Source organism: Catharus ustulatus, chromosome 5 (genome assembly GCF_009819885.2).
Source record: "Catharus ustulatus isolate bCatUst1 chromosome 5, bCatUst1.pri.v2, whole genome shotgun sequence".
Lineage (NCBI taxonomy): Eukaryota > Metazoa > Chordata > Aves > Passeriformes > Turdidae > Catharus > Catharus ustulatus.
The window spans coordinates 49,046,230-49,062,491 of record NC_046225.1 but is presented as its reverse complement, the minus strand read 5'-3'; the positions used below and the strand labels follow the sequence as shown (position 1 = coordinate 49,062,491).

The 16,262-nt window shown below is 35.8% G+C and overlaps 1 protein-coding gene across 13 annotated transcripts in view; it reads right to left on the bottom strand.

Annotated features, from left to right (window-relative positions):
• Positions 1-16,262, bottom strand: part of FRYL (FRY like transcription coactivator) — a 176,098-nt gene that overhangs the window by 78,343 nt on the left and 81,493 nt on the right. For all 13 annotated transcript variants that reach the window (XM_033061431.2, XM_033061430.2, XM_033061432.2 and 10 more), the window contains 9 exons: positions 15,398-15,451; positions 11,452-11,591; positions 10,908-11,004; positions 10,253-10,332; positions 9,703-9,783; positions 9,075-9,243; positions 8,131-8,223; positions 3,566-3,664; positions 2,129-2,230 (listed from right to left, as the gene is read on the bottom strand). In XM_033061431.2, coding sequence (XP_032917322.1) covers positions 2,129-2,230; positions 3,566-3,664; positions 8,131-8,223; positions 9,075-9,243; positions 9,703-9,783; positions 10,253-10,332; positions 10,908-11,004; positions 11,452-11,591; positions 15,398-15,451 — 915 coding nt within the window. The remainder of the gene's footprint in view (positions 1-2,128; positions 2,231-3,565; positions 3,665-8,130; positions 8,224-9,074; positions 9,244-9,702; positions 9,784-10,252; positions 10,333-10,907; positions 11,005-11,451; positions 11,592-15,397; positions 15,452-16,262) is intronic.

Genomic DNA, 16,262 nt, shown 5'->3' with positions numbered 1-16,262 from the left:
GGTCCAGACCACCAGGTTTCCTCCTTTCAGCAAGGCTAGGATGGTCTCCCCACACACTAAGCCTGCTTTGAGGATAACTAAAGGCAAGGTGCACTGAAACCCAGCACAGAGAGTTTACAAAGACCATAAATACTGCCAGGTTTAGAATTCAGAGCATTATCAAATTTAATGTAGCTCCAGAAGGTAAGGCAGGGTATGAACAAACTGTATCAGGTACTGCAGAGCCATTGCAAAGGTGTGAGCTCTCACGCCATGGCAAATGGGAAGTGGCTCATTTCAGTCACCAAAGTGCAATGTGGTGTTCATGGCTCAGGAAGAATTTGCACTGGGCAGTCACCCGGGAATAAAGAGAGCACTATGAATCCATGACCCACACTACCTCTTGGTGTCTTGCTAATATACCTGTACTCTTCATAGAATATCCCTGTGACAAACACTAAGTGTTATCCTTATTTCAATTCCTAATTTGTTAATTTCAACAAATACAGTAAGGGTAGATGAATCCTATTAGTGCTCTAAGTATCTCCTAGTAACTCTCAAAATCACTTTATTAATAACAAGGACACTAGAGGCAATGGATTCAGAATTTCTTATTTCATTTTACATATCTAAGTAAGTCCAAATAAAATAATTTTAGTCATTAGAAAATCAGCAAATAAAATGGGGGAGGGGAAATCTGAAAGACTAAACTGTTGTGAAATTCAGATTTATAAATTAATGAGATTACTTATTACAGAGTGCATGCATTTAATTAGCTTCAGAAACAAAGGAACACATTAATTCATAAGACACATGAGGACAGTGGGGGTGTATTTTTCAAGATTAAGCTCCACATAATTTCTGAACAAGGCAGGCACCCAAAAAACTTGGTAGTATTTGGTGTGCCAAATTAAACCAAGCCATAAAATACCCTGAAGAACTCATTGATGGCATAGCATCATAACACTGCAAATTCTGAATTGCAGAAATTCATATGTAGAATTTCTGCTGAATAGAGCCTTACAGTAAATATGTTAAGGTGTTAGTGGTTAACAAATCTAAGTAAAATATAAAATGCATGCTCAGCAACTACCAGTTAAACTCACTGGCATTTATAGTTTTAATATATCCATTACCAGCAATGGACATTATGCCAGAAAAAGGCAACTCCTAGATTGTAAGGAGTTTTTTTAAAAGCTTTAAAAACAAAAGCACAAGCAGCCTCCATAAGCAAAATAAACCACAAAACAAAAATCAAGGCAAATATTGCAAAACAACTGCAATAATGTTAGATGAAAAATATACAGAATCCAACAAGCAACAGAAAGGTGTGAAAGATGTTGTAAGAACAAAATGACCCTTAAAAACAATCCAAGTAGCTAAACTGTTTTGACTTCATGCTGGTTTACAGATTTTATGAATAAGATACGTAACTGTCACTCATAGCTAACCAGAATCAGTGTTGTGAAGGAGGATCAAAAATTTATTAACATTTTCAAAATCAATACATTAGGCAAAATCATGAATTATGTTAATGATAATCAAGGAAAGAACATGTACAATTACTACAAGGAAGTGACTAATTTGTAAGTATCTTGATGGCTTTATCAACCAATTGATGGTTACAATGATATCAACAGAAGGCACAAGTTAAAGGGACACTGTAATTGTTTTTTAAAAATATGTATCACAGGCTGTAGAAATATCTTTTCTGGTCTCAGAGTTCATTTTCTACTTCTTCAATAAGTGAACAAGAGACAGAAAGTTTGCACTTCCTATACATTCTATTTAGGAGAGTAGACAAGTCATTTATTTTCTCAGATATAATTGGCACATAAAGAATTACAGTTTGTATTTTCTCTGGTATGAATAGCCCTTATTAACAGACACTTCTGTAGATTTTACTCAATAAAAATTATAATCCCCAAGGGGACCACACTTATTTCCAACATGACATAGCATCACAAAAACTTACTACTAAGTTTAATACAGAGACTGAAAACATTTAATTTCTTTTTAGAAAAAAAATTCAGTGTCCTTTTAAACGGCCAAATATTATTCATTGTTTATTTGGCACAAGAATGCTGAGAACATATTGTAATAAATGCTAGTGATTTGCAACAGTTCCTTAATTAAAAAGGATTCTTACCTTTAGATGTGACAAACAGTTCTGCAGGAAAACGTGCCAGTTATTTAAAAAAAACTGTTTCTGACTGACACACAACAGGCAGGTGATCAATGGATACAAAGCCTATGAGTAGGGGGGAAAAAGAATTGATCAAATTGCTCTTTGCAAACCTCCTAAGTGTTGTACATTGAGAATGAGACACAGTTGGTTGTTGCCTCTCACTCTCCTAGTTCTGGCACTGCATGGCAGCCTCCCCTGCACTGGGACACTCGTGCCAGGCACAGTGTCCTGGGTAACCTCTTGGGTGCTGTAAAAGCTCAAGGTGGCAGACTGGGGCAGTGGGACCAAGGTGAAGCTCATTGCCCAGCAAGGCCTAATCTCAAACAAGGACTGAGGGCAGTCTGACCCTTCACACAATGTTAGGCTTTCCCTGCAACCACAAGAGTGAATTAATGGAGTCCTACATGCTGGGCTGGTGAACTGCCTCCAAAAATATTCAGGAAAAACATCAACCCAGGAAAAAACTGAGACACGCTTTAAGTTGTCAGAAATGGCACTTCTACTCTAGATCTGCTTTCAGTAAATCAAAGCAGAGTATGACTTAGCTTTAGTAAGGTAAGATTTAAGTACCACATACTTTAACACATAATGGTGATTAGCACCAAATCTGACTGCAGCTTTTCTTGTTATGAAGCAAAACTAAAGGATGAATAGGTAAATAGTACTCTTGATACAACATTTCTAACTTAATAAATAAAATTACATTTTGAATACTGATATTAGCCACTTTATATTATTCTTACATAAAGTGTTTAACCAATACAATGATATATGCTTTATATGTGCAGAATTCTAGAAAGTAAAGCTTGTCCATAACATGAAAGTGAGAATAAAACATTTTAAATTCACTTGCATTTACTGATGTGCCAACTAAAATGCAAAAATTAGCTCCACATTTTCAGCAAAGTGAAACAACTTGAAATATGTCTGCCATAGTCATCAAAAATAACCAAATACTGCAAAAATAATAGATAATAAAAAAATATTGGAAAAAGAAAAACCAGATGTATGAAGAGAGGAGAGAACCAGGCAGAGCAAGGCTATTAAGAGGCTGCTATTTTACTGAAAAAGTCTTGTCTGACATTTGCATCTTTTAATTAACCCTAATTTAAATAGATTCAGACTCTCTGAATGCAAGTTTTTTACTAAAAAGACATTAGATTAAATAACTCTGCTAAAACCCACTAAAATAATCAAAAACAATCACTGATTTCAAGACAATCTCACAAAGAAACAAAGCAAAATTAGAACAAATGCACATACACAGTGGGAATTTAATTATACTAAGATGTTAAGATTTAAATTAATATGGCTTGATAAGTTTTTCCTCATATAATGCACTAGCTTAAGAGCCTAAGATGAGCAAAATGGGGAAGTTGAAATATTTCTTTAAAATACCAGCGAGTGCTTCTTTCTTGAACTCAATTCAAAGGTAGTCTGATAAAGCATCTCCACAAAATTTTTCAAACATGGCACATTCACTTCATTTTTAACAGCCTATTAAAAAAAATACACAAATTAATGGGCTTAAAAATTTACACAGAAGGCAGTTAAAATATACATTAAGATGTCTATGAATTCAAAATAATTCAAAAGTTAAATTTCACATTAGGAAGTTATTGGAGAGTATTTGTCTGAAATATAAACAGAAGCATAAGAAAACATGCCACACACCACAACCATATGGTTAAAATTGACAATTAAAGCAAACATACAAAAAACTCACCCCAACAAAACAGCCCACTAAAATAAACTGTTTTAAGAACTTGGTCTCTATTTCATACTTAAAGAAGAAAGTGTATTTGATACCAACTAACAAATAAAAACAACACTGAAGCTCTTCATATACACATTTACATTTATTAAAAAAATTAGTATCTGTAACTTTCACAATTCCCCTCTTTCCTGTTCTCTTTTTTTTGTTTTAATACTGAACATGAGAAAGTTAAGAATTAATCCACAGGATTTCCAGCCAACCAATCATGCAAGTTGTCTTTGCTCAGCTTTCAGAATTAATGAAACACAAATGGAGCCCTACACCCTTCTGACCTGCTCTGTTCTTACACACAGAATAGGTTTCCTCCCACAACCCAGGCAGCTACCACCTTCTTTACTGAAACCTCTGCAAGGCTCTTGGGCTTCTCTGTGGATCCCCAGGATGATCTATTCAAACACTATTCTCAACATACTGTTTTAAGTTGTTTCTGCTTTATTTACCAAATTGAGGGGTGGGGTGCTGGAGACTGAAAAAGCTTCTTTGGAAGAGGTCCTCTGTACATATAATTTCCTTACAATGTAAGATAATTTTTGTTATTTTTGTTATTTATAGTTATTAATATTATGTAAACATTTAATCTACTAACACTATATAAAGAAAAATCATGTCCACCTTCCTAAGAACACTCTAAAACCTTCACGATGTAGAAGCATAAAATAGCATGTATCTCTGTGATGTGTACAGATCCATGAAGAAAGAACTGAGAAAGCAGATACAATTTAAATCACTTCCTATGTACCAAATTATTTATCTTTTGCTATTCTTAGGCTATAGGTTGATTAGTACTCTGCTAGCTCCACATGAGAAATCAGTCATCATAGCATTGTTCCTTCAGGATATAACCTTAGGCTTTCAGAGCAGCCCCAACTTCCATGCTATAAAATATGCTGTGATTCATCATACCTGCAGGGTCCAAATCAGGTCAGGTTTCTTAAAATGCCTGAATGACTAAGCAAGGGAATGACAGTAAAGAAGTCTCAAAGCTGAAACCCAACAGCTTCCTCACTTGTGCGATTTTCTGTATCCAAGATACAGAAAAATCTACATTCAATTCCTTCAGCTGCATCAAAAATATTCAAACTTGCATCTCACATCTTCTAAGAGAGTGACTAACCTGCTCAACTGCACCTCAGCCTGGGAGTGAGCTCTTAGTTTCTATTTAAGAAGCTCCATTTGTATGAAATGATTAGCGACTCAATGAGTCAGAAGGAAATATCAAACCTCCCTCCCCAAGTGTCTGAAGCGCTGATTCAGGCTGTGCTTGTAGGAAGGGATCACACACCACCACAAGTGCTCTGCACAGCCGGTGTTTGTGCCTCCACCCTCACTAGTGGATAGTCCCAACTCCCGAATGCTGCTTCTTCCTCATTATTTCAAAGGCAGTTTACACCACATTTATGATTCTGCAAACTAATATTTGCATTTACCTAAATGCTAAGTAGTTTCACTTGGCACTCCCACTTCAACTGCCAAGCAACTACGGAATTCAAAAAGGCGAAATGTGTTCACTCTCTAACAGGAAAGAAATTTTTCTATTCTTCTTTAGAAGAGTGGAAGCATGCCTGGGTAAGATCAAAACTTCTTCCCATAAACAGTTATTACGATATCACCTCTTTCTAATTAGGTCTTATGAAAAAGATTGTCTCCTTTGTAATTTAAAAATTAAAAAAAAACCAAACCCCAATCCCCCCAAGAATACCAAACCTAACCAACCAACCAACCAGTCAAAAACAGCCAAACCAAAAAACTCACAAAAAGCCACCAAAAACAAAACAAAAAAAACACCAACAAAAAACCCCCTCAAAATACCAAGACTGAGACCATGGAAGTCAAAGAAGCATTTGCCCAGGGCAAAGTAAGCCATTTTAAAGAGGATGAAGAATTCAGAGAGTTATCTTTCTTTTCCTACATTCTTGCTCAGATGGGATGCCCATCCCGGGTGCTACTCTTTCTAGATTCTATTCTACAAAACAAGATCTACAGTAATTTCACGATTATAAGCCGCACCATTTTGACTAAAATTTTGGTCCGAACCCAAAGCGCGGCTTATAATCAGGTGCGGCTTATATATGGACAAAGAACAAAAAGTCGCTGTTTTAGTTTGGAGGACAGGTGTCTACTGAGAAAGGCAGGAACTTCTCTTTGAAATGGAGAATGTAAACCCCCTCTCTCCAAATTATTATAATTTGGAAATGAAGGGGCTTTCAGGAAAAAATATGGAAATTAGGAATAACAGTTCTTTTCTAGGGAAATTAAAATAGAAATACAGTACTACAAAGAAACAAACTCCAAACCTTGACAAAGTCAGAGTACAACCTGACACCCCGTCAGGCAGGGTGTTGGTAACAGTCCCATTAAATGGTGGCTGCATCCTCCTGCAGTGACAGATGTGGCTCAGTTGGAGCAGTGCTCCTGCAGAAGGTGCAGTTTCCCTCTGGAGGTCCAGTGGTGATGTGGAGAAATCCAGTTTTCCTCTGGAGTCCAGTGGAGAAAGGGGCTCCCTTAGTGTCCCAAAACCTGTTTTTATCTTGGTAAGAAATGTTGGGCTCTTCCCCCTGGCTGGAGCAACTCCCAATGGGATGCAGTAATTTTATCAGTCCCACAGTGGGACTCAATTGGGTCATTAGCAGAAAATGACTCGCTGGAGGTGTGAAAAGATAAAAGAACAATGCCCAATCTGGTTTCAATGGATGACCCATTAGCAGAATATCTGCCATTGAGATAAGGATCACTGTCCCCACCCTCAACAGATGGTGATAGAATAGATAGCTTTTATCACACTCTGTATTGTAACCTGCGGCTTATAATCAGGTGCGGCTTATGTATGGACAAAAAACAAAAAGTTACTGAAACCCAGAAGTGCGGCTTATACTCAGTGCGGCTTATAATCGTGAAATTACTGTACATGTCCCAATTTTCCATATATAGAAAGACATGTTCTTACAATCTATGTGGCAACAGACAGCCACAACCTGCCATTTTTTGGGACTGTACCAAACACAGTATGGCCTGGCATCTGCTAATACAACTAACATTTTAGACAACAATCCTAGCAAGTATCAATCTACTATGATGAAATTAACTGAGCTTGTGGTAAATGGTCACCTTGAACAATACTCAGGTGCCATAATTTCTTCTTGACATGTTGAACAAGCTCCACACAACCAAGCAACACAGCCTGGGAGGAATGAGAGCCTGTCTTGACTGAAACACTCTCACAAGCAGCATTACAGGCACAGTACATCCAACACTGTGATGATCATTAGGTTTCTTGCCTTATTCATGGCTGCTGTGTGAAATGTCTACCTCTAGATTAAAAACACACACAGATGATTGACTGCTATTCCACTTGAAGGATTAAATCTAGCGGGCATTCACCCCCACAAATTATTTTTATTTAATTAGCCAAAACCTACATTCTTCCTTCCTGCACAGGAGTTCAGGAGTTAAGGAGTCTTCTTATAAGACTGTAAAAATGTTACATATCTCAGCTTATTATAGAAAGAACCCAAAAGGTTTCAGCTAATAAAGAAAAATCAACAAGACCCTTGACCAAACAAACAAATATTAAACCAAGGAAATTTCAAATTTTTAGAGCAGGTATAAAATTACACAATGCCCTGGAAATAAAGGTATTTAGAAAACAGACAATTGTTTAAAGTTCTGAAAAAAACTCCAGAAACTAGCTAACATACATGCCAATCTATTTCCCTTTAAGACTGTGAAGGTGCTTGTAATCTACATAACAGTCACAGAATCGTTTGTGTTGGAGGGGACCTTAAAGATAATCTAGTTCTAGTTTCTGCCTCTGCTGTGGGCAGGGACACCTTTCACTAGACCAGGTTGCCCCATTCAACCTGGCACTGAACACTTCCAGGGATGGGGCATCCACAGCTTCTCTGGGCAACCTGTGCCAGGGCTCACCACCCTCCCAGCAAAGAATTTCTTCCTAAAATCTAATCTAATCCTACCCTTTTCAGTTTAAAGCTGTTCCCCCTTGTTCTATCACTACATGTCTGTGTAAAAAGTGCCCTCTTCAGCCACCTTGTAAGCCCTCCTTCAATACTAGATGTCTTTCTGAACCTATAAAAATGTAGTATTTTGAGGATCAATTGAGTAATTTTAATAATGAGAGCCCAACTGAAAGTGGGAGGAACAGTGTGACAGGGGAGATTAAAATACTTACAGCAGCCACAGGTATGAGAATTTCCACAAATAAACCAGCAAGTGCATGTTTTATATCTTTATCTTTTACTTCCAGGAAGTACTGAGCGCATTCCTAAGCAAGAAAACATAGGAAAAATATTTAGCAAAAAGAATACAAACATGACCATGCCATAAAACCCACTAGCAGTCTAACATTAGTTGCCTGTTTTAATTTAGAACGTGAAATGTGTTTGAGTTAGTCTTCTACTCCTTATCAGTATCAACTTCACAAAACATAAGAAACTTTAAAGCCTGTTTGCCCAGCAATACACCTCCATGAATTCAAAGGAGAACATTTGTAATACCAGATAGTTATTTACCTTTTACTCAGAATATAAAGAGTACTCAGAATACAAAAGAATATAATATGTACACTTTTCCCTCAGATTATTTTGAAACTTAAAAAAAATTTAATGCTTATCCCTATTAAAATTATTGGAAAACTGTATTTTATTTTTATATACTAATTTTAATTCTCAAAGGACTTTCATTCAAAGAAAATCTAAGATAATGAAATATTCCATACACAATAAATAAACCATAGTGAAGTGCTTTTAAAGAAAATTATGTCTTGACATCTCATCTGTTAAAAATGATGTATCAAATAATTCCTTTTCTCTAATACACTGCTTTCATAAAGACAGACAATTATTTGATTGCTACCCATTTTCATTCAGTCTTACATTCATATATTACTGGTTTGCCACACTACTAAGGCCATTGTGAAAGGTTTCTCCTGATGCCAGGTACTCACAAACTGCAGAGAAACAAATAATTCACACCTCTGAAAAATTAGGAACTGAACAGAAAAGGATGAAGAATGGCACATAAGTAGAGGGAGTGACTGATCACAGCAAGTGTCATCGTAGCTACATGACTTATTTAAAATTATACTCATTTCAGTTTTCTGTAGTACTTGTTTACCTGCATGAACTGAAATGATGCTTCAAAATCCTCCACAGGATACATCTTTACTCGAAAAAACTTCATTCCCATAATCAAACTGATGATACTCTGTACTATGTGAGGACTCTGTTCTTTTTGTCGCAGCTCCTTTAATTCAGTGACAAACTTCTTCCTAACAGCTTGAAACCTGAACAAGAGATACATATGGCAGTTATCTGCGTTCTTAGTTACTTTTGTAGGAGGTCTATCATTTTGAATCACTTCCTTTTGTCTGTAACAATAACAGCAGCTAGAGTATGAGAAATGCAAGCAAGATGAACGCTGGTACTTCAAATCTAGGCATTTAAGAGTCTATGATGATAAGTACATTAGAATATACCAGTTAACTGAACAGCAGTTGACTGGCACAGGGCCTCCTTTCCCTGTCCCCACAAGCTGACTGCAAAGCAATTGTACTAAAGATTAGTTCTTTATTTGTTCAATTTTAATGTGCTGGAACATAAGACAGACACAACACACTACACCTGACTACGTTTGACACTTACAGGAATAGTTACTGGGGACATTAATAGATTCTGTACATCAAATAGTCTTTAAGTCTACATTGGTTTGTCCCTCTACAGAGAGAGTCAGAGACTGAGCTTACTTTGATTGAGCAAGAACCCCTGTCACTTCTGCATATAAGTCTGCAATAATATGGACATTCCCTGTGTTGGTTCCTGAATACCTAAAGAGGGAAAAAAAAAATTAAGGGAAAAAAACTCATTAAATACAACTTTGTTCTTCTAAACCCCAAGTAAGTTCTCAATTACAAATAAAAAGTTTGTCACCTAGCAGGTAAACTATTACCATAAGAACAATTAAATTCAAACATAAAATGTATGGGTGACATTTAAAGTAATGTAGTTTCATTTCTTATTTCAAAAGAAACATTCTGGATAGAAATTTTACTGTATTTATCCAAACTCAGATTTTTTTTACTGTGTCTGAGGATGCAAATCATTCTGTACATTCTAGGCAAAATAAACTCAGTGTTACGTTGAACACAGCAGTGTTCTTCCAACATATGCTTTCCATTTAAAGACATTGACTAGTGTTCATTCCCTCTGGTATTGTCACCAACAGGTTACATGTGAGGCAAAGGAGAGCAATCACAGGTAATACAAAATATTTTAAAGTACACAAGTGAAACTTACCCTTCCTTATGTTTAAAGTGCTTAAAAGCCAAGTTTAGAACTTCATGTACTAAAGGATCTGGCACTGGATGAACAGGTATCTGAAATGCATATATCACTTATATGTATGCAGCACCTATACATACATGTATGTATGAAGCAAATAAATAGTACTGTGGGATGCCCTGAAGAAATCTCTCTCACCAGTGTCCAAGGACACATCCTTTGCTGACATATATCAAGCTGATTCTGCAATATATAACATTTAAACAATCTGCACTGGCATTCTTAGCCAAATAAGGATAATGCTAAGCAAAGTTACACACCTTCTCTAATTTTTAAGTGACATTTTAATCTCTTTATCCAACAATTTCAGCCTGCATTTCACAAACATTTAAGCTGACAAAAGGTACTGAGAATAAATTAAACATTATTTTTTACAATCCTGCTTTTTGCAGTACATCAGCAGCTTTCCAAGACACATGAACTGAGATAATGCAGGCACGTACAGAAAAGGCAGAAGGCCAAAGGCTTTATGTAAGTGAGAGTATAATTACAGCCTTGCATAAGCTTATCATAGATATGTTCCTGGTTTTAAAAGAAGAATCTAAAGATTATCAAAACCAACATTAAAAACAAAGTATTAAAATGAATTAATCAAAGCAAAATATCTCACCTGTTTTAGAACCTCTATTAAAACTAAACAAAAAATGAAATCTACAGCTAAGTCCCTCCTTTCAAGTAGATAATCTCTTTCACGTTGTTGGTCATCTCTAAAATAAGAAATCAAGAACACAGGTATCAGACACAAGACTGAACACAAATATTGCAAAGACAATGACTACATTGTTTTTTATGGAATCACTGCTGCAGATGTATATAAAATGGATAGGTGGAAAGACTTGGGGGTTTGGCACAGCACTGACATCTTGCGCATTCCTCCTGAAAGGACGTGCCAATAACCAAAACAAAAATGGGACAAACTAGCTTAGAATTACCAGTATCCCACTTTCTTCTGTATCTCCACACCAAAACCACTAAGTCACTTCACGTTATCACCTACACAAGTTAAATACACTACCCCAAAGAAGTCTGTTTCTTTCTACACAAATTAAGGACAAATCAAAATACAACATACTTGTCACAGAAGTATAAAGCACACATTTTCTTATGAGAAAGCACACAAAAATCAAACAGACTTCTGCAAGGAAAATTCTTACCCCTTTGATTTTGTGCTTGACCGAGGTCTATATTCATAAGATTCATCTTCTGTTCCATTTTGACGCCTGTACCAGTCAAACAAGGTGCGTAGTAAGGAGGGGAGACAGTGCTCTGCTACTGAGCTCATAGAGCTTATCAACTGAAAGAGAAAGGAAAATACTTCAGCCTGATACAGCTATAAAAATCCTAGAGTTAAATCATTAAATTGTTTTTTAATGTTAAAACCCATATATCACATAATGTGATAAAGTGGCAATCTAATATGCATTTTCACCTAGAACAGTTACTGTAAATATTACACACTAAGTCCATTATTTTAACAAAATTAAGTAAAGTCTTCCAAAGCTCACAGAAGTTACAAATTTATACACATATAATGTATATAAAACTACTGGGAAAACAGCAGAGGTTTAGGATGTGAATGTTGCTGTATATATCTCTGAATCACATCACAAATGTCAGGTAAGAGGCAACCCTCCAAAACCGAGGAAGTATGTAACTTTAAAAAATCCACTTCTTTGGTAATTATATAAACAAAAATGAGAGCCTTTTAGATATTCTACATTGCCTTTAATACAGTTGACTTGTCTGGGTCTCAAGCTATATTTACTTTAACTCCCCTGTCTAGTGCTTTCTTTCAGAAAACCCATATGAGTAGTAAGTTCATCTGTGCAACTGATGTGGCAATAGAGAGAAGACTTTAAGATGTTATTAAAATAAAATTCTCTAGGCTTCCTTTAACTGAAAACTTAAAGAGAACTCATAAGTACCCCAGCACAGAAAGCAGAAGAATGACTGAAGACAGCATAATGCTATTATAGACCTGCTTCCAGGAAGCAGCAGGGAGGAAGCCCATGTCCAAAATACAGCCTTGAATGAGAGAGTTACCATGTTGATCACTGATGCCATGTATTACTTACCTCTTGGATCTTTCAAATAAAAGGTTTTAATAGAAGCCATGTTCATGTTGTAACTTATCTATTATTCACTATTCCAGATAACAATATAATATTATGCCACTACCTGTTCTGATATAAGATTAATTATATTCTGTTATTTCTTTCTCCTTATTTGAAGTGTCTTGGGTTTTTAGGTTTGTGGAAGGATAGAGACAAATTAACCAAAGGAAAACCTCAGAAGGACCTCTTTCAATCTTCTGAATACATTACTCAGCTTGTTAACCAGTCAGTTATTCAAGTGACAAGAATTAAATAGTGTTTCTGAACTGATGGGTTTATTAGCAGAAGAATAAGAAGCAAGCTGCATTTTAAGCTTTACTAAACCTTTCCCTTAGGTTTTCCTGTAAGTTTACACTGTTTATCAATACTACTACCATTCATAAATGTTCCAGAGGTTAGGCAATTTACATTGGCTTCCACAGAAACAAGTAAGTATCACAGGCATTCAAATATGTCACTGGTAAAATGCTAAACACAAAAACTACTGGCATAATAATGCATTTTCCTCTTGAAAAATAAGAAGTCTGTTTTACATAATAATTATTTATTTCCTGCCAAGTTTTGCATTCTTCATATTCTAATGAAAAGGCACTGGAATTACCAGGAAGATGACATCTTTGCTAATATTGCATAGCATCTAAGCAGAACAGCAGTTATTTTTCATTTAAAACAGTTACTATAGTGCTTGGAAACAAAATTCAAAATCATATTTAAAAAGTAATTTCTTATATAAAAATATGTCTTTCTTATACAAGAAAATTCTTTTATTTTAGCATTACATTATTTCTAGGTTGAAAGCAGCAGTCCAAAGAGTGCTCCTGTAATACCCAGGAGGGCAGGGTTGCAATAGACATGACATATACCTCAGTTCCTCAGAATGAAACAGCAAATCCTGCTCAAATCTTGAAGGCTGTAACATATTGCTAATTACTTCACATAACATATCCAACACCACAATGAGAGGTAAAAAGAGAGGAGCAAGATGCTAGAATACAAATTCCAGCTTTGGCCAAAATCCTGATCCTGAAAATATTGCTCAAGTTGTGCCTAAACATGAATAAGCCTGAACCTCACATACATCTGCTTTCAGTCACTGAGAAAGTCAACACAAACTTCTGTGTGATCATAAAGTTTTGGTGTCTTAGGACAAGAGTAGGAAATTGCCAAGTATGTTTCCTACAGCAAAAAAAAAAAAACCACAAGCTATTTCAGTTTCAAGCTGTACAAGCAAAAGTATTTTAAGAAATGCAATATATGCTCTATAAAAAAACTCTGGTCCGGTAGCTTCCTGATGTGCTAGGAATGATAAAGGGAAAGCACTGGTACTAAAATGCTAAAATTTTTAACAGTTCACGAGTGTATCAACAGACAAATTTCCTGCTCCTTTTCCAAAGTTTCACCTCTTTCAGCTGAATTCATATTATTGTTCCAATTAAGATATCAAATGACAAACAGAAAATTTATACTGTTTGGAAATTAAAAGCTATTGATTTTTCACTCTAGTTTTAATAACAGTCCTCTTGGTCTGGTTATGTTTCCAGCACAAATGACTCATTAAATGCTATTTTACTTTTTCCTTAGAGTGACAGGCAACACTACATGTCTTCCTCCTCCATTCCTCTTCTCACCATTTACTGAGCTGAGAGAACAAGTCTTAATTAGATATCACCTTAGTCCCAGAGCCCTCTTGTGCTCCAAGCATGCTCTCTTTATTCACAAAGTACAACACTAGCTCAGGCTCCATTACTGGTATAGGTAAAGCCACTTTTTAGACTCAGATTCCTGGCTCCATAAAGACCATTTGTTCACCATAAAGGTGAACAAAGTTGGCCCAGCAACAGCTCTAGCTTCTCTGCTGAATGCTGTGGCTGTGACCTCTGGGTCCTCCTCATTCCCATGCTTTGCCAATCACTTCTTAAATCTGTAATCATCTGCACTGCTGGAGAATTCTTCTTAAAATAAGGGTTTTATACATCAAGCAATGAACAGAGGGATGCAATCTTAACTCCTTTTGCCAAACAGTGTGCAAAATTCCCCTAACAAAGTTCATTATCCCAGCCATTCAGGTCTATCTAAAGCAGTTACTCAGTTACATTAAAGTTCAGATCTCAACTTCAAAGTAGATTACCAATAATAAAAGAACAAAGTAAGAACTCACACACACATATATACACACACACACAATCAAACCAATTGTTTGAAAGAACTGTATTTTCAGGAAAACTAGTTTCTTTCTGTAGTATCAAATTTTAAAAGTTACATGTTTTCTTTCTTATTTCTCTTCACTCAGCTTCTTTTTATAACCTCTCTTTAGAGAGAACACTAAGCTTCACATAGTAGATGCTATTCAGGAACTGTCAAAAACAGGAACAGGTAATTAATGAGGCTTTCTCTGAACATTGCCTCTCCATTGCAAGGAGTGGTTAGGGGACACATATGTGCCTACACTATTGAAGAATTAGAAATACAGACAATAAATATGAATAAATTGAGCAGAGAGTCATTCCAGACACAGCTCACTGAGAATAAGTGAAATGGAATTACCTATCTATATTCTTAGCAAAGGACAAAATAACACTTCGGTAACATTTTGAATCTACCCTATACCTTCTGCCATAGAACCAAAAAGCCCTCAGTAAAAGCCATATTACTGAAATAAAATTAACACTATTTGTTTAGAAAAACAGAAACCCAAACACTTAAACAATAAGTGATAGTAAAAATAAACTTTTTGTCCTCTAGTGCATTTCAGCATCTTTCTTCCATAGTTTTCACTGCCACCTTGAAATAATCACCTACTTTAGTAGTTCCTTACTATCATATTGTACAATGGAAAATAAAGTCTAACTAACATTCAGAGTCTAAATCTTCTGGCACAGATTCAGATGTGGATGTTCTAAATTATTAAAACAGTGGAAACACTATTCTGCAAAAATAAAGCTCACCTTTATGCAATCAAAGTTGCCTTCAATTATATGTCTCCTACCTGATCAAACTGAAGATCTTCACCTCTTTGAAGAGATCTGGACAAGAGCTTTTCCTGTTAAAAAACCCAAAACATACATTTCTCAATGTAATTTACTATTATCAAAAATAGATTCCTTCTTTCTCAGTTATATTACAGAACAAAGAAATAACTTTTAATGTAAATATTTGCATTGTTTTTCAAATAGAAATATTTCTGGAGACATGAAGTATACTCTCAAAAATTAATACAGTAGTTAAACAATAATAACATTAGAAACTAACAAAAAATGTCAGAGGCCAAACGGGGACCAGCTGGTAGTGGGTGTCAAATGTAACTTAGAATGAAAGCCATTCCCATCTCAATTAACAAGTATATTCATGTTAATATATGGCAATTATTCTAACTTACAATAATGATTTTTATAATGTCGTCACAATGGCAGAGACAAGTGTTCAATGCATTTCCAATCTGCTCTTTTCCTGAACTGCAATGAAACATAGCAGGAAGACATACTCCAATAAAAGGAGAATGTGAATAATCACTTGCTCTAATTTCAAATAACTGTAAGGGTCCTAAAAAAGCAATATTGCTAGAATTTTACTTATTACAATATTTACTGCTACCAGTAGTATATGACATACTGCTTTGTTAAAAGCAAAATTAAATTATATTCCTGACAAAATAATTTAGTGAGGATTAAAGCATTACAGAAACAAAACATTCACAAACTCCAATAGTAAACAGGAACTCTTACTAGTCAGTGTGTAGACTATGAAATGAGGGAAGGGAAGGGAAGGGAAGGGAAGGGAAGGGAAGGGAAGGGAAGGGAAGGGAAGGGAAGGGAAGGGAAGGGAAGGGAAGGGAAGGGAAGGGAAGGGAAGGG